Source organism: Pleurodeles waltl, chromosome 4_2 (genome assembly GCF_031143425.1).
Source record: "Pleurodeles waltl isolate 20211129_DDA chromosome 4_2, aPleWal1.hap1.20221129, whole genome shotgun sequence".
Classification (NCBI taxonomy): Eukaryota; Metazoa; Chordata; class Amphibia; order Caudata; family Salamandridae; genus Pleurodeles; species Pleurodeles waltl.
The window spans coordinates 511,158,389-511,176,497 of record NC_090443.1 but is presented as its reverse complement, the minus strand read 5'-3'; the positions used below and the strand labels follow the sequence as shown (position 1 = coordinate 511,176,497).

At 48.7% G+C, this 18,109-nt stretch overlaps 1 protein-coding gene across 3 annotated transcripts in view; it reads right to left on the bottom strand.

The window, feature by feature from the left end:
* Positions 1 to 18,109, bottom strand: part of TPR (translocated promoter region, nuclear basket protein) — a 920,136-nt gene that overhangs the window by 542,689 nt on the left and 359,338 nt on the right. For all 3 annotated transcript variants that reach the window (XM_069232002.1, XM_069232003.1, XM_069232004.1), the window contains exon 26: positions 1,775 to 1,959. In XM_069232002.1, the coding sequence (XP_069088103.1) occupies positions 1,775 to 1,959 (185 nt within the window). The remainder of the gene's footprint in view (positions 1 to 1,774; positions 1,960 to 18,109) is intronic.

Here is an 18,109-nt window from a genome sequence, read left to right as displayed (position 1 = left end):
ATGGGTGGCTTTCAGACACCTGGATTGAAGGAGTCATTTTGAAGACCATTTGTACTTTTACCCACACTTTTGTATATATTGTATAGAACAATGGTGCACTTAAATTTTTCACTTTAACCACTTTCACTGCGCCGTCGCTTTAGGAGCACCTAATGTAATTCATTTTGATCTGAAACCAGTATTAAACTATAAATCGAATAAAATGTGTAAATTACACAACAATCTTATTGAGACAAAATATTTTTAGAAAACACTGCAGTGGGAGTTAAGGGCTACACTTCCCCCTTGCAGACCACATTTTTTTACTACATATTTATATACCCAGGTCCGAAGGTTACTGGGTTTTCCTCTTTTTTCTAATTGCATGAGATGCAGTGGCCTGGTGGTGCTGGACCTTCAGATGTACTACTTAGTGGCACAGGCACACTACATCAAGACTTGGCCTCCTATCAGTCGTGAATCTGTCCATTGACACTGGAACACACCATTATGTACCCTAGGCCCCCCATTAATCACAATTTTTATGCAACCTTTTGTGCACATTGATGAAGAGGACGCTGTTGGTATGATATGTAAAACATGGTGGAATCTGCCCCAAAGAAGAACTGCTTGACGTCCTACTCTCCACTCCTGTTGGTTCAATACAACCCCCTGCTCCACTTGAACTGATTGCATGCACCTTAGTGCTAGCAAACATTGATAACTTGGATGAGGTCTTTCCTGATGGGGAATTCATTAGTCTGGATGAGTTTTGGAAGCGGGCAGGAGGGTCAACCATAACTACTTAGCTACATTATCACTTGCGCTCTGGGGCCAGCAAAGCTTTTCCCGGTCTGCTGTCATAACTCAGCATACCTACACACTATATAAAACACAGGTACCTCGGAAAAACCATCAACTTTTATGTACAGAGTTTGTTTTACATGCCCCAGCCCCATTCTACCTTTGAAGGTCGGAGTGAGAGAAAGACTTGAAAGGGGGAGGGTAGGGGTGACGATCACCAACAAATGTTAGTCTCATTGTTGTATGCAAGTGCGCGAAGCTCCCCTTAAATATCACAACCTGATACACTTCAAACTCTTGCACGGTCTCTACATAAACACCAAATGATTGGCTAAATTTACCAACCCTACTACAGTGCCATGCAGGAAGTGTGAGCAAATGTGGGCTTTCTGCACATCGCATGGAGCTGTTCTAAGATGTCAGAGTACTTTTCTGGTGTATTGGTGGGCTGTGCACTGCCCTTCTCTCCTACTGTTTCTCTGATGGACGCTCCCATACGCTCCCCCAAGGCATTACTCAACACTGTGGTGATGGCCCTCCTGCTTGCAAAGAGGAGAGTGGTCATACACTGGATGCAAACAAAAAAAAAAAAAAGGTGCCTATGCACAATTGCTGGATACAGGACATGATGTACTGTAGAGATCAAGCCAAAATATATGCTCAGGAACTACACTGCATCCTGCCCTAAAGACTTTTGGGAACAACTCCCAAGCTACCTGCTACAGCAGGCAGACTCTGACAGCTCCTCTATGAACAGTGCAGTGACCCCTGTTCTCCCAGATACCATGGTATCATCTAATGACACACTGTTCTGAACTATTGCTGTTGAGATGATCTATATTGTCATCTGATGCATGTCACAGATATGCTGTGATTGTACCTTTTGTGGGTGACATGCTGCCATTTGACAGTCATTTTCAGTGTTGTACCTGATGTACCCACTCCAGCTGCTGACAATTAAAAACAAATAGTCTCAAATGGACTAAATTACCTGAGAATTTCCAAGATCTGTTCATGAGACTTCCCTTCCTCATTGAGTGAGACATTAAGTGTGCTCTGAATGCCTTCCTGCACAGAGGCCACCATCTTGTTGCTCAGAGTTTCTATCTGCTCATGCAGCAACCGGTTTTGTTCCTCCAAGTTTTCACTGCGAGTCTTGTAGTTGACCACTTCATCCTGAAAGCAAAAGTGACTCAATGACAAAATCTGCATGCCTCAGTATGAAACATAAAATAACTACAGTGTGGTAACAGCAAACCCCATTCCAATCCACTTCCCCACCTCCAATAGGACCCTTCCTCAATAAACACCACAAATATGACCAAATACAAACTTGTTACTTGTGTTCTAGGGAGATGGCAGATATCTGGTGTCTACAAACACTAATGAACAGGGTTTAATTCATTAACCAGACATTTGGTATACAGATCCTTCTCTTCCTTTCACTTATTCTAGACTGAACAGGCATCCATTACCATTAAAGTGGTGGACATGAGTAAAGGGAAGAACAACAAAATTGCTCCTTAGTCTGATCAATATAGAGGCTAAGAGCTCTCTTGAAGTCCAAGTTGTAAACCCTCTCCTCCTTTGTGCAACATAGCGTAGAGCTGAAACAGCACGGAGTGATTGACTGCCCCACATAGAATGTCTACACCACTTTTGAAAGAAAGGATACCAGAATCCAACATTCCAACTGTTCAACGAAGCCTCCTGCACAGACAAAATCTGCAGCTCATGGACCCAACAATCAGAAGTGATTAAAATGAGGAAAAAAATCTCAGGGTTAACATTCTCAAAGTAGAACTGTGCATGAGTTGGAGAGGTGTGCACATTAGGAATTTAAAGTTCAAGTTAAGGTCCCACTGCGGAATAATAAAAAGGCACAGAAGGAAACTTGGATAAGCATCTTCAAACAGTGCATCACAACAGGTAAGTTTAACAAAGAGGGTTGATCAAGCAAATGCTTAACGGTCAAAGAAGTTGACAAGTAACCTGCAGAAGTGCTCACAGCAAAGACTTGCAGGGCCCAAGGACAGAACATTTAAAAGTGCACAGACCAAACTACTCTTATGCCAGGCTTTAAACTTTGACCAGGTTCCCAAACAAAACCGCACCCACCAGGTCATAGGAAGGTCACACTCAATCTCTTCATGCATGAAGGTGTAGGTTGGGGATAGTTGGGTGCATAAGTCCTATTGTTGGAAATCCGGTCCTTCCAAAGAGACTGAAGAAGCCGGAGAAAGGAGGGGCAGGTTTTCTCAACCTTAACAAGTAGGTGTACCAGAACGGACTGCAACAGCCACATTGTTATCCATCAATCAGATCCCACATGTTTGAGCAGGGGGGCCTGGGGGTTTGATGGTTGTCGTCAGGAATACTGCTGCCCTCCTGTTTGTCACTCGAATACAAATCCCCATTTGAAGGAAGCACAATAGGTCTTCAAGACGGAAGTGCACCAGTTGGAATTGGCAAGCTAGGGCTATTTGCTGAGCCGATAGTTGTTGGTATGTTGTTGGAAGAATATGAGCATGTACCTCTGGCAATGTTGCTTGCTTTGGGAATAGTTCATAGTAGCCTGCGAGTATTAAGAGTAAGTATTTCCCCAATGGTCTGCGTACCTGCATCAAGAAGTCGTCCTGGTAATGGTAACTTTCAAAAAGGTTCATACCGTTACTGTCATGGGTTCATTTTAGCACCTTGCTTGGGCACACTCATTTTAGCCTAGGCCAGCGACCTGTGCTCTTATATACTTACATGCTTAATTTAATTTATTAATTGTAATTCATTTTTAGTATGGCTTGCTTTAGCAGGGTTGTTTTATTTTTCTAATCAGCTGTTATTCTCTGGAAGTGTTGTTAATTCATTTTACACAACATCTCACTCTGTACCTCTGCTCAATGCTTTACATGATAGTTTATCTAGTATTACTATCACAAGGGTGTGGAGCTAATTTTCAACACTTAGACATACTACCAAGTCAGACCTGTTCTCAGAACACATGTTTTGTTATAAATCCACCACACAGACTAAAAGGTCAGAGAGATCATTCCAGCCAGAGAAGCCATTCTATGTTGTGTGCCACTTCATTGCAACTTTGCTGACCTCAGCCTTGTCTCTGCAGCCAACAGAGGAGACAATGGGAAAACTGTCTTCTGGTATGGTGGTGGGTGTTCCTTCCATGGACTTCTATGGGCAGAGAGGAGCTATCACTGCCACGTTCTCATGTGGATGCTAGAAGTGTAGAGGGCAGGATCTGTAGGCACGTTTATTCCCATACGCTGGGATTATCTGCTTCTCACTTATGGTCACAATACTGTGATAGATTTCATCTTCCTAATAATAGCAGCTCACATTTTATCGTTGATTGCAGTCTTTTCAATAAATACACTGAAAAACTGTTGTGTGTGAGTGAGACACAGTGAGAGACTTGTGCAAAAGAGAAAGGGGCAAGATCTGCCAACCACAACTATGAGGAGTCAGTGTGTCATGCGTCAGGCTGCCACAAATCACTTACTTTTAGGTTTCAATGAGGTACTGCTAGCTAGATGAAAGGGTTAGGCTGCCAGCTAGTGTGGGACCAACTCAGTCACCTACGTGCAGTGGTGCTGCCGCCTGAAACCAGCAGTCATACCTCCATGGTAAGAGTTCTATGACATTACTGCTACTGGAAGGATTCTACATCCCTCGTTTTTTGTACGCCGGACTGCAATGGTGGTTGTTCAGACCTGAGGTCTCATTGACAAGTCGTTGATGGCAATTTTGTCATTTATACAGCCGTCAACACTGGGGGACTGCCATCAATGGTCTCATCAACAATGCCATAGTCAATGCTGTTGATGACAGACAGGGGATTTGGAATGTCATTGACCTGTCAGCTCAGTCTTACCTCGAACATTTGTTCATTAACAGGGTTGATGTGTTAGTCGACAAATTTGGAGTTTGGATTATCCTGAGTCTGTACGCATTAAAAGATGAAGTGGAAAGTTCAACTGGGCACTCCAGATTTGAGGAGGTCTCCTTTTTCGTTCTTGGGTTCTGTGACATGCAAAGCAGAGTGTTGAGTCTAGGTGACAAGAGCTCAATTCTCTGGTGTCTCTTCCTCTTCATTTCATCAGAATGTTTTCCTGAAGAGGAATATCTGGGAAATATCCCAATGAACAGACGTGTTTTTGGACATGGTTTGTACCTTCCCACTCTTCCTTAAATTGTTATGTCCTTGATTGTTCATAAACATAAAAGGAGTCTACCTTCACGGTCCTTTAGTGTTTTGGTAGGCAAAAAAAAAAAAGTTAATGATCTTGCGTTCCTTAGGTTTATGTCTGGGACAATGAATGCACTCTGTGGGTGTCATCTGAATGTAGCCTTAGCTTCCCACAGAAGCCAAAAGTGTTAAGACCTTTTGTGGAAGTATCTGCCATGATTCCATGCTGGGAAATTTCAGAGATGAGCCAGGTTGTTATAGAAAAATAAAAATACAAGTCAGATTTGATGTCAAGAAGATGAAGAGGTCTTTATGGGGGGTAAAACTGAGCAGACCTCAGTAAGACTTCACACGACATGCAAAAAGAAATCAAAGATGTTGAGGTGTGGTGGCCAACAAGGGGAGTGGTGTTGCTTCTTCTGTTTTCTGATTGCCTGAAGGTTTTTTTTTTTGTAATTTTTTTTAATTCTTATTGTGTGTAGGCTAACAAGTACTCACTTTAACCAATTAAAACTCAGCTTATTGGTGGCCAAGATGGCGGCGTGCTAGGACGTGCATGTCCGAGCTCCGCTGCGCTGCCCTGGCCCTGTGAATAGTTGCCTGGCCTGCTGGGGGGGTCGCTTTGAGGCCCCCCGAAGATACGGACGCCTCGAGGGCCGCGATTTGCCCCCTGAAGACTTTGGGGCGCGCCTTCTAGTTCTCGGGAGCTGGCGGGCTCAGAGACGCGGCCTAGGTCGCAGTGCGGTGCGGGAGGCGGACTGAGCCGGCAAGCGGATCTTCCCCCGGGGACTTGCTTGATTTAGCGCCGGGGGGCTGAGGGCCAAGGAGGCTTTTTTTGGGGCGATTTTTAGCCCTGGTGCCAGCGGGGCGTTGTTGAGGGCTTGGGCCCCAGGATCCTGAAGCTGTGGGCACGGGAGATGCCCTTTCATGCTGGAGCTGGCTGGGGGCGGGAGACTGTGGCCCGCAGACTGGTGTGCCTCGCACAAAACGGAGGAGAGGCCTGAGATCCCGGTTGCGGACGGGGAGGCCATTGCATCGCCACGGGGTCGCTCCACGCCCTCCAAGACATCAAGTAAGTGTGGGCCCAGGTAGAAACCACAAAATTGGAACGCCGCAGCAGAGGATAGCCAGGTGTTGGATCCGAACACTGGCCCTGATCCGGTGACGCTCCCATGATTGCCAGAGAGGGCGGGTCAGGTAACGTGCCGCAGGGAGGTGATTACCGGGTGCGGGCCCAGGCACAGAATTTGACGTGGCAATTCCGAACGCTCTGCTACCGGCGATTTGCGATTGTTGAAGATACCTGGGGAGCTGACCCGACGATTTGGCCTGTGAACTATGGCGACCACTAAGTAAGCGAGAGCGGTCAGTGAAGGAGATGCTGGCAGGTGCCCGTCTGACATTGGGTGGCATGGCCGAGGACTCACCGGCGACAAGACCTCCAGAAGGTCAACTGGACGCAGATTCAGATGGAGGTTCACTGGTCACGAAGGGCTTTTTGACCTCCCTGTTTGATTCGCTCCGTAGCAATATACAGGAGTTGCGACGGGACATATCCCAGGAGATGAGGGAGCTGCGAGTAGAGGTGACCTCCTTGGGAGAGCGCGTCTCGCAATTGGAGGATGGTGAGATTCCTCGTGGCGAAGAATTAGCGGGGCTGCAGCAGGAGGTTGTCCGTCTCCGAGAGCAGCAGGATCATCTCCAGTTAGCAGTCGAGGATTTGGAAAATCGCTCGAGGAGACACAATATCCGCATCGGGGGGGGGCCCCGGTGGGGGCGAAGAAAGAGGACATTGGGGACTATGTGAGGGGCCTATTTCCCTCTCTACTTGGCCCGGAAGAGACGCAGGAGTGAGTCCTGGATAGGGTGCATCGAGTCAGCCATGCTGGTGGCCCCGGAGACCGCCCGCCGGACATTCTAGCTTGTCTTCATAACTTTGCCCTTAAGGAACGGATTTTGCAGCGAGCCCGCAACCTTCAGAAGGTACTCTTCATAGGACATGAACTTCAACTATTCCATGAACTCTCTGCGTACGTTGCAAAGGAGGAGAGAATTTAGACCGATCACGGAACACTTGCGGGCGCACAATGTGTCTTACTTTTGGGGTCATCCATTCCGCCTGGTCTTTCGCTGGGAGGAACAGCTTCGGCAGGTGACATCTGTCTTGGAGGCGGCTCGGATCCTGGGTTTGGAGGATATATGCCAGATGTCGAGCGAGGGGGCGGCCTTGTCGGGGGGGGGCGCTGGTGGCAAAAGGAGAAGAGGTGGAAGCTGCAGCGCCCAACGGCCTCGGAGCGGAGATCGGAGAGGGAATCTGCTTTGAGTAGTGTGGCGGCTGGAACTTCAGCGTAGAGAAGAGTGCCCGGGGGTGTCCTAAATGGCAGTTGGCCTTGCTGCGAACGGCATGTCGGCCGTTGAAGAGGGTCAGGGCGGCAGGGGCGATGGACGTGGATCACCAAACATGGCTGGTTCTACTGCCCTCTGGAGACTTTTCCTCGTGAGGACGGATGTGCGAGGACTCTAATGTTTTCTGCACCTGTTGTGCGTATTGGTTGATGGTTGTTGGGTTTCCCGGCGTGGTTGGCACTTAAGTGGAGATTTTCCCAGGGCTTGTGGTTATAGGTGGGATAGATTTTGGCACGGGGGTTTTCTTCCTGCGCTCTCTCTGCCTGCGGCCTTTAACTTAGCATATCATTATTAAATGTACGAGCTTGAATGTCTGTGGGCTCAATAACCCTACCAAGAGGTTGGCCGTTCTGTCCACCCTAGAGAGGTCAGGGAGTCACATATGTTTGCTACAGGAGACACATCTTATCCCGAAAGACACCTATTGTATGCGCTCTAGGTTGTTCCCTAGACAGTTTTGGGCCTCGGCAACATCATAGCACGCGGGGGTGGCGATACTACTAGCGCGCTCATTCCCGGGGGAAGTGGTGTCCAAATTGCATGAGGTACAAGGGAGGCTTCTGACTATTCGACTGAGACTTTTTTTTCCTTCACTATTGCTTCTCTGTACGCGCCTAACTCTCAGCAGGAAGCCTTCTTAAAACGAGCCTTGACCCCACTGTTGCAGTCCCCAGATGGCGCTATTCTGGTTGGGGGCAATTTCAATTTGGTGATGGACAGGGGTTTGGACCGTTCAGGTCACAGGTGGGGGCAGACAGGGTCGATAACCGAGGCTGGTCGTCACTGGCTGAGTGAGTGTGGCTTGGTGGATGTGTGGCGTAGGGCTCACCCCACGTTAAGGGATTACTCCTTTTATTCGGCAGCGACTAAGACATATGCTCGCCTAGACCTTTTCTTGGCCTCGCAGGAGTTCCTTTCCCGGATCAGGGACTCTTTGATTGAGCCTCGAACCCTGTCGGACCACGCCCCAGTTACTGTGGTGGCCCATACGAATGTGGAGCGAGTGAGCATCGGGGTGGCGGTTTAGGGACTCAATGCTTCAGAGCGATATAACAGTGCAGGCGATCCGCAAGGCTATAATAGACTCCCTCGGCCGTAATGACGACGGGACCACTAGCACGACGACGCTGTGGGAGGCACTGAAGGCTGTAGTTAGGGGGGGAGGTGATGTCGCTCTCAGCTAGGGACAACAAGGCAAGGAGACTACTTAGAGTGGATCTGGAACAGCGAGAGTGTGCTGAAGCGTTCACATAAACGCACCGGAGAACCGAGAGCTTGGCGCGAGCTTGAGAAAGTAAGGAAACAGTTGAGGGCTGGACTGGGATAGGGCAGAATATGCAGTGGCGCGCCTCAAACACAAGTATTATATGGGAAGTAATAAGTGTGGGAAGCTGCTAGCGCACAGGTTGCGAGCGCAGCGAACGGCGTCAATGATACAAATGGTTCGCTCTTCCTTGGGAACGGAAGCACGTACAAGTGACCAAATAGCGGAGGCTTTTGCGGAGTTTTATCAGGCATTATATCAGGCCGAGGAGCCCGGTAATTCAGCACTGGAGGCCTTTCTAGAGGGTATAGCAATTACGCCTTTGTCTGTGAGGGATGCGGCTTCTTTAGAGCAACCTATAAGGGTGTAGGAGGTTATATCAGCTATCTCGCGCTTGCAGGCCGGGAAGACACCTGGGCCCGATGGCTTCTCTGCATGGAACTTGTACCCGTTTTAGTGCGACTTTTTAATTCCTTTCGACTCACAGGGGCTCTCACGCCTAGCATGCTTGATGCACTATTGTGGTAATTCCGAAGCCGGGGAAGGACCCAGAGGATTGCGCCTCATACAGGCCGATCTCGCTCCTGAATATCGATGCCCAACTGTTTACTGGCATATTGGCGCACCGTCTAAATTATTATATGCCAGGCTTGGTCGATCCTGATCAAGCGGGATTTATACCGCATAGACAGTGTAGCGATGACACCAAACGACTGCTCCATTTATTGGATAAAACGGAACGCTCTAGAAGGGAGGCGCTATTTCTCCCTATTGACGCTGAAAAGGCGTTCGATAGGGTTCAATGGCCATACCGGTTTAAGGTGCTAGAGCGCTTCAGGTTGGGCCCTGGTTTCATGGCATGGATCCGACGTATCTGAGCGCCCCGTGTGGGTTAATGGGAAGCTCTCGTTGCCATTCTCGGTTCAAAGAGGAACCTGGCAGGGGTGCCCCCTCTCGCCCCTCGTTTGCATTGTATATGGAACCTATGGCTCAGCAGCTTCGCGATGACCCTAAGATTGCGGGCGTGAAGTTTGGGGGAGATAAGCACTTTATCTCATTATATGCGGATGATGTGATTCTTACTCTGGCGGAACCTGCGACCTCGCTGCCTGCACTTATGACTGTACTTGAGGAATTTGGAAGGGTCTTGGGTTTCCGAATCAACATGCTAAAGTCACAGGCCATGAGTACGTTTATCAGCGCTGAACATGAGATTTGAGGGACAGATTCCACTTCATATGGTCCTCCTCAAAGCTCCCATACTTGGGGGTTGAGTTAGGCTCCACGGTCGCCCGTACTGCGACGTTGAATTATATGAAACTGACGCGGGAGGTGCAGTGAGATCTGGAGAGCTAGGGGAGGTTTAAACTGTCTTGGTTGGGTCGGGTGGCGGCAGTTAAGATGACCATCTTGCCACGCGTATTATACGCGTTTCAGGCACTGCCAGTGGAACCCCCGCCACGAACAATAACAACCCTTCAAACAGCGGTCCTACGATTTATATGGGAGGGGAAAGCGGCGTGGCTACGACGCGTGATGTATCGCCCTAAGCGGGAGGGGGGGATTGGCTGTCTCCTGCCTTCTGAGATACTTTCAGGCGGCACAATTGCGTTTCCTATTAGAATGGAGCCGCCCGTCCTCAGAGAAGCACTGGTGTTTCATGGATCAGGCGGTGGTTGGCTCACATATATGGAAGGAGCCTTGGCTTAAGCGCCGTCACAGAGCCCGTGGGTTGTACGTATCCCCAGTCACCGAGGTGTCGGTGAGGGTGTGGGCAGTCGATTGGGCCTGACGACCTTTCCGTCTCCAATGACCCCCCTGGGCGCGAATCCTGATTTTGGTCCAGGCCTTCAAGTCGAGGCACTCCGTTGGTGGTATGAAGGGGGTTGTAAAAGGGTTGGTTGTTTTTTTGATGAACAGGGAGTGATCCCCTTTGACCAGATGAGGGAGACGTATGGCTTAACTGAGGCAGACAGGATGATGTATTATCAGATACGACACTGGGCTCTGTTACCGGCTAATAGAACATTAATAGACAGGCCCTTAACACCATTTGAAAAATGGATTATAATGAAAAAGGATAAGCGATTGATCTCTGAGCTTTAAGCTCTCTACTGCGGGGATGGGGGGGGGGTTCTGACCGCCCAAAACTAAGGGTCAGCTGAAATAGGAGAGGGCGCTGGAGAGAGAGAGCTCTCTGAGGAGTAGTGGGAGAGCATCTTTTACAGGACACATCACACAGCTTATAATGCAGCAGGAACAGAGTCAGCTTATAAAGTGGCATCCTACTGGTACTATACTCCAGCAAGGATCCATGCCTGGGATCCTGTTAAGTCGGACCTGTGCTGGAGAGGGTGTGGAGGGACCGGATCGCTTGTCCATCTCTTATGGCACTGCCCTAAGCTCCATCGGTACCGGGAGAATATACTAGACATTATTGACTCGGCTTTCGATACTCTTATTCCCAGATGTCCTGCGTACATCTTGCTTGGCCTTCCCAACACGCTCACTTTACCTTTGAAATCAATGAAAGGTCGTCAGATGGCCTTATCTCTAAATGCAGCCACACAGCTGTTATGCATGTTGGGGCCTGACCATATCCCGACGCTAACATTATGGCTCCATAAGCTTTGGTTTATTCTCGCCATGGAAAAGCTTACCCTGTCTTCATTGCAGAGTAGTGAAGATTTTAAGGAACTGTGGCAACCATTCTTACAAATACTGTCTACAGAGTTCACGGAACTGACATGTCCAACCTACTTGAGGGTTTTGAAGCTAAATTGAGGGAGAAGTGGGTGTGCAATGCTTGCGTATACCCGGGGCCATGATTACGCTGGTAAAAGCCCTGGGAGTGCAAGATGCTGATGTGATCTGGTATGCCAACTGTGGGGAAACTATGTTTGATGTTTTATCTAGTTTTTTTTTCTTCTTATCGCTATTCATAGAGCATATTGTATGTTATTGCAGTGTTCCTATTTTGAAGCGGTGCATGTGCGTTGTTTATAATTGAAGATACAAATAAACAGATTTGATCCATAAAACTCAGCTTAGCTGTCTGCTTACTTAAAATTATACAGTGAGAGTCCTGCCTCCACAATGACGATAATTCAAGCATATGAATATTCGAAGGGTCTAATACCGAAGAACCAACATTATGCATGTGACCACGAAGATAAGCTGATGTAAGACCGGTAGGGTCTGAAAATACGCTTCAGTGAGAAACAATGGAATCCTCTCTAAAATACCCATGATCTTTAAAGGATGAAAGGTGTAGGAAGCTGGGTTCTGGTTGCAGTACCCTGCCGACTTTTTGCCTGGCTTTTGAGGAAACTTTGAAGTCCACTGTGTTCCTGCTAACCAGGTCCCCAGTGCTAGTGTTCCTTCCTCCAAATCAAGACACCTCCCCACTTGATCCCCAAGTGGCCAGGCCCATTAGCACCTTGTAAGTCACTAGTAAATGGTACCTAGGGCATGGGTACGAAAGGGGGTCCCCAAGGGCCAGAGCGTGTATTGTGCAACCCTCAGGGACCCCTCACCTAGAACATGCAGACTGTCATTGCAGGCTGCGTGTCTTGGTACAGCTAAAAGTGAAAGCACAATACCGCACACAGCCTGTGTGACTTGTTCCATAACACTGCATGCAACATATGTAAGTTACCCCTACAACAGGCCTTGTAGCCCTAAGGCAGGGTGTATTATATTACACGTGTGAGCAGCTCTGCCGATTCTTAGACAGTGAGTGAATAGGGAAGTCATTTTACGTACACGTGCTGGACACTGGTCAATACAAGCTACCCAGCTACATAATGGCTTCACTGACAATAGGGATGTTTGCTAGCAATCATCTTGTATTAATAAACCCTCAGTGATGAATTTATTAATACATGAGGACCAGGACTGCCAAAAAACCAACACCGGACATCATCACTACATTCGACCCGCCTAGCCTAAGTGGGCCAACAGTGTCAACGTGGTTCCCAGGCCTTCCAGAGACGAAGTCCACCTTGAGTTTCCCCCCCCAGAGGACTTCTCAGCGACATCTGCAGCCTGTTTCTGCAGACCCCTTCACTGCAAATGCCACCAGTGAAAGAGACCGTCCACTACACCCCAAATGACCCGGACCGAGAAAAGGACCACTGGTGACCCTACATCCCACAGACTTGAGACCTCAGCCCACCCTTCTTCTGCAGGCAGGGACTGGGGGTCCAGTCAGGCTAAACCAACGTTTCTGTGGGCCCCCAACCACCCCCGGTGACTGTAAACCAGACGGTTCTAACCACCACTGCACACGGACCAAAGAGAACAAGACCACTGGTGTCCCTACTTCCCCGAGCATCTCAAGACTTGAACCCCCCTTGGTGGTTCACCAGACTGGTTCTCAGTCCACCCCTGCAGCAACTTTGTGACGGGACCGACCCCCATAGACTTACTCGGGACACCAAACGCTGAACTGCAACCCTGCACCTGGCCGACCCAGTGCCGCCTGAGGTGACCTGTGGATGTGGCCTTGGATCTTGCCCAACACTTACGGGACCAATCTCCTGGGCTTAAAGTAAGTCACTACACTACTATACTTGTATGCAGTGCTTGTCCTCCTCCAAAGGAAAGGCATTGCTGCATCAGAAAAATGCACTGAATGTCAACTTATGCAAGCTCTAAAATACATTACTAGAAAAGTACTCCCCTGATTCCAGTGACCTTGTCTGAATTTATGTAAAAGTATGTGCTATTTTTATAAGTTGGTGTTAGATTTCTTTAGAGTGCGTGTCTCATTTACTGTCTGTGTGTGCACCTTACATGCTTAACCCTACCCTTTGAGATGCCTAGCTGCTCGCCCACACTACCACAATAGCATTTCAGAGGTCATTTGTGCCACTGTGATTTTGGGCATGGAGGGTAAAACCAAAGTCATAGAGAGTTCTTGTGCATTGAAGGTGTTCCTCAGCTACAAGCTGGGAACATGGAAGAACACATACTTCCCACTATCACAGTGATGGCACTAAAACAGAAAGTACTTTCATAAAAACAGTAAAAGTTGCTCAGGTGCAGTGACCAGTTGAGACTGGTCTCTTCAGGGACAGCTGAGCTATGGAATCGCCCCAGAATTTTATATATTTCTGATGGAACTGCTTCACTAGCGAGGCCAGTTCAAGAGAGCAAGTTAGAGCCCTACTATTTTTTGAAGTGTTCCAGGGAGGAGTCCGCTTCCCTTCCAAACAGTTGCTAATCACCAAAGAAGTCAGAGTGAACTGGACATCTCTTGAAAAGCCAGCTGAGGGCATCTAGGAATGGCACCCATATATGACTGCTGTGACCATTAACCTGTCTGTTGTATCCACAGAAAACAAACACTTTAGGATCTGCTTTAAAGTGACTCAGCCATCATTGACCAGATTTAAAGAGCCAATTAGGCCAATTCCTACAAGGCATTGACCTAGCATATAACATATGAGGAATTGGCAGGAGAGAAAGAGGTTGACTGAAGCAAAAACCTTCAAAGCACATGGCGTTCAGTTCAATCACCCTGTCTGGAGGAGCTTCCCAAAAGGTATAGGTATTCAGTTCAAAGAATTAACCCTGACCACCAGGTCCCCTAGCAATGATTGAGAACACTAACATTTTGGGTCACCCTGAGCAAGGTAATGACGGATGATAATTTGTCTGAACTGCTGGGCCCAAGAAGGACTTCTCCCAGAAGCCGGTGATTTTTAAATGCTTTACACATGTCTCCTACGTTAAGCCTGGTCGCTCGTTGAAAACCTACCAAGGGTTGAGCTGGGTTTAATTTATTGAAACCTAAGTGGACCTAAGTGGAGGTTAGTGGCCTATTGCTAAGTGTAGGTACCTACCTGCCCTTACCAATAACCCATTTTCCAACAAGAGGGGTTTTCAAAACTACATATATTTTATTATATTATTACAAAACAATGATACAATATACCTGAACGTTTTATGAGATATAAAGTAAAGAGAAACAGAAATGAACAAGCAGAGCTCTGGGCTTATACTTTTTAGGAGACATCAAATGAAGTTGCAACTGAAATGGGTTTATACAGAGCAGTTGTTTTATTAGTTGTACAATCTGGCATCCTCTTTGTAACCACCTGGGGAATCCCACTGTAGTAAAGTGCCATCTTTCGGGCATCGTTACCCCCTACTTTTTGCCTGATATGTGTCTGGACTGTAGTTCACTGGGATCCTGCTAACCAGGACCCCAGTGACTGTGCTCGCTCGCTCAAATGTAGTTGTTGGTAACCTTTCACACCCACAATCTGCATACTGGTGCACCCATGTATATGGCACCTAGGTAACCAGTGCATTGGTATACCAGGGGTCCCCCATGGGCTGCAGCATGTATTATGCCACCCACAGGAGCCCATGCAACTGTGGCTGAAAACTGAAGATCAGCTCCTGTCCTGCAACTCCTGTGACATGGGACGTGTGTTTTGCTGAGCTGGTAAGGCCTCCTGTGACTCCGTGCCCAGAGCCTGAGGAGCACTTGTGGGGGCTCCACAGACTTCTGCTGGCCTTCTTGTGTGCGGAGGGCCAGCTCTGACTCCCCCTCCAGGATAGAGTCTCCTGGACCTTGCTGGTCGCCAAAACTTTGCAAATCCTTCTGCAACTCCTATTTGCACTTGCCAGTGCTTGTTGGTGACCTGGCCGATCAAGCCCTCCTGCATTACAGTGACTGTCTAGGGACAGCTCGTAGGAAACTCCTGTGATCTTCTGCAGTTTCTGGACCCCACAGCTTGCTTACTTTTTTCACGGACTTGCAGGAACTTACTCTTCAGGAGGCTGGGAATTGCCACCTGCACCACCCAGGGTGCTGGACTCTGTCCCCTTCCTTTGCAGGTCCTCCACATCCAGAATTACTGGCCTGGGTCCACGGGTAGTGTAGGAAGCTGGCTCTGTATATACTATATCAAATGAGATCTAGTGTGCACAGAGTCCAGGGGTTCCCCAAGAGGCTTGACAGAGGCAATAATAGAAAATACTAGTGCTCTATTTGTGGTAGTGTAGTCGAGCAGTCAGGCTTATCAGAGGGTAGTGTTAAGCATTTGTTGTACACACACAAGCAATAAGTGAATACACACAATGACTTAACTGCAGGCCAATAGGTTTTTATATAGAAAAATATTATTTTCGTTATTTTTAGAACCACAAGATTCATTTAGCGGGTAAGTACATTAAATGAAAGGTACTTTGCACAGTAATAGTTGCGACTTTGAATAGATTCAATATTGTACACTGTTTTCATTAAAATGGCAAAAAGCTATTTCAAAAGTGGACACATTGCAATTTTCAGCAGTTCCTGGGGGAGGTAAGTACATTTTCAGAGGTAAGTACCACACTTACAGGTTCAATCTTCAGGGTATAGGTAGTCCACCGCTGGGGGTTCAAGGCAACCCCAAACACCCAGCACCACCAACACAGGGCTGGTCAGGTGTAGAGGTCAAACAGGAGCCAAAGTAACGTGGGCGTCTATGAGATAGGAGGTACTCTGGTTCCAGTCTGCTTGCAGGTAAGTACCCGCATTGTCTGATGGCATACCAGGGGGGTTTGGAGGAGTAGTGGAGGGGCCCCAAGTAGGGACACAAACCATACCCTCAGTGGCACAGGGCAGCTGGGTGCAGTGTGCAAACAGGGCGTCGGGTTCTCAATAGATCTCTATGGAGAGACCGGGGGGGAGGGGGTGGTCACTTAGGCGCTGCAGGCAGGGCACAGTGGGGCCTCTCAGGCAAGCCACCAACTGGGCAAGAGTGAGGGACGCCTGCTGGTAGTTGCTGCACCGGTGATCAGTTTCCCACAGGCCTGGGAGCTGCAGGTGCAGTGCTTCTCCAGGCATCGGATATCTTCGTCCCGGGCAGTCGCGGTCAAGGGGGTCCTCGGGATTCCATCTGCAGGCGTCGTCATGGGGGTGCAGAGAGGTCAACCCAGGGTGGACACGTCTGAGTTGCCTGGGGTCTTGCGCTTCTGGAGTGAGATGGGAGTCCCTTTAAAGATGGATGTCCTTTCTTCTTGTTGGAGGCTTTTCAGGGGTCGCTGGCCCTGTAGAAGGCGTCGCTTTTCGGTTGCAGGGTCTTTGAAGCAGGAGACAGGCTGCTAGGGCCGGGGCTAAGTCAGTTGTCTCCTTTTCTTCTCTGCGGGGTTTTCAACTCAGCAGTCCTTGTGAGGTCGTCGGAAACCGGAAGAGCTGGGTTCAGGGTCACCCCTCAATACTGAATTTAGGGGTGTGTTAGGGTTAGAGGGCAGTAGCCAAGGGCTACTGTCCCTGAGGGTGGCTACACCCTCCTTGTGCCCACTCCCTCTGGGGAGGGGAGCACACCCCTATCCCTATTAGTCCTAATCCTCCAAAGCAAGATGGAGGATTTCTCAAGGAGGGGTCACTTCAGCTCTGGTCACCTTAGGGGTGGACCTGGCTGAGGGGATGACTCCTTGTTTTCCTCATTATCTCTCCGGACTTGCCCTCCCCCAGGACGAGCACCAACTTTTGGTGGCATCTCCACTAGCTGGAATGCCCTGGGGCATTGTAACACCAGGCTTGAACCTTTGAGGCTCACCGCCAGGTGTTACAGTTCCTGCAGGGGGAGGTGTAAAGCACCTCCAGCCAGGACAGGCTTTGTTTCTGACCACAGAGTGCACAAAGGCACTCACCACATGTGGTCAGAAACTCACCTGGAAGTGGTAGACTGGCACAGACCTGTCAGCCATGCACTAAACGTTGGGCTTACATACAGGGGGAATCTCTGAGATGCTCTGTGTGCATTTTTCAATAAATCCCACACTGGCAGTGTTGGTTTATTGTGCTGAGAAGTTGAATATCAAACTTCCCAGTATTCAGTGTAGCCATTATGGTGCTGTGGAGTTCATAATGACAGTCTCAGACCACATACTCAATATGGCTACCCTGCACTTACAATGTCTAAGAATTGATTTAGGCACTGTAGGGACATAGTGCTCATGCAGCCATCCCCACACCTGTGGTATAGTGCACCCTGCCTTATGGCTGTAAGGCCTGCTAGAAGGGTGACTTACCAATGCCACAGGCAGTGGTTTGTGGGCATGGCACCCTGAGAGGGGTGCCATGTCGACTTTGCCTTTTCTTCCGACCAGCACACACAAGCGGCAAAGCAGTGTGCATGCACTGAGTGAGGGGTCCCTGAGGGTGGCAGAATACATGCTGCAGCCCTGTAAGGAAATGCCTCTTTGGCATGGTTACCCCCTGACTTTTTGCCTTTGCTGATGCTAAGTTTTGATTTGAAAGTGTGCTGAGGCCTGCTAACCAGGCCCCAGCACCAGTTTTCTTTCCCTAACCTGTACTTTTGTTTCCACAATTGGCACACCCTGGCATCCAGGTAAGTCCCTTGTAACTGGTACCCCTGGTACCAAGGGCCCTGATGCCAGGAAAGGTCTCTAAGGGATGCAGCATATCTTATGCCACCCTGGGGACCCCT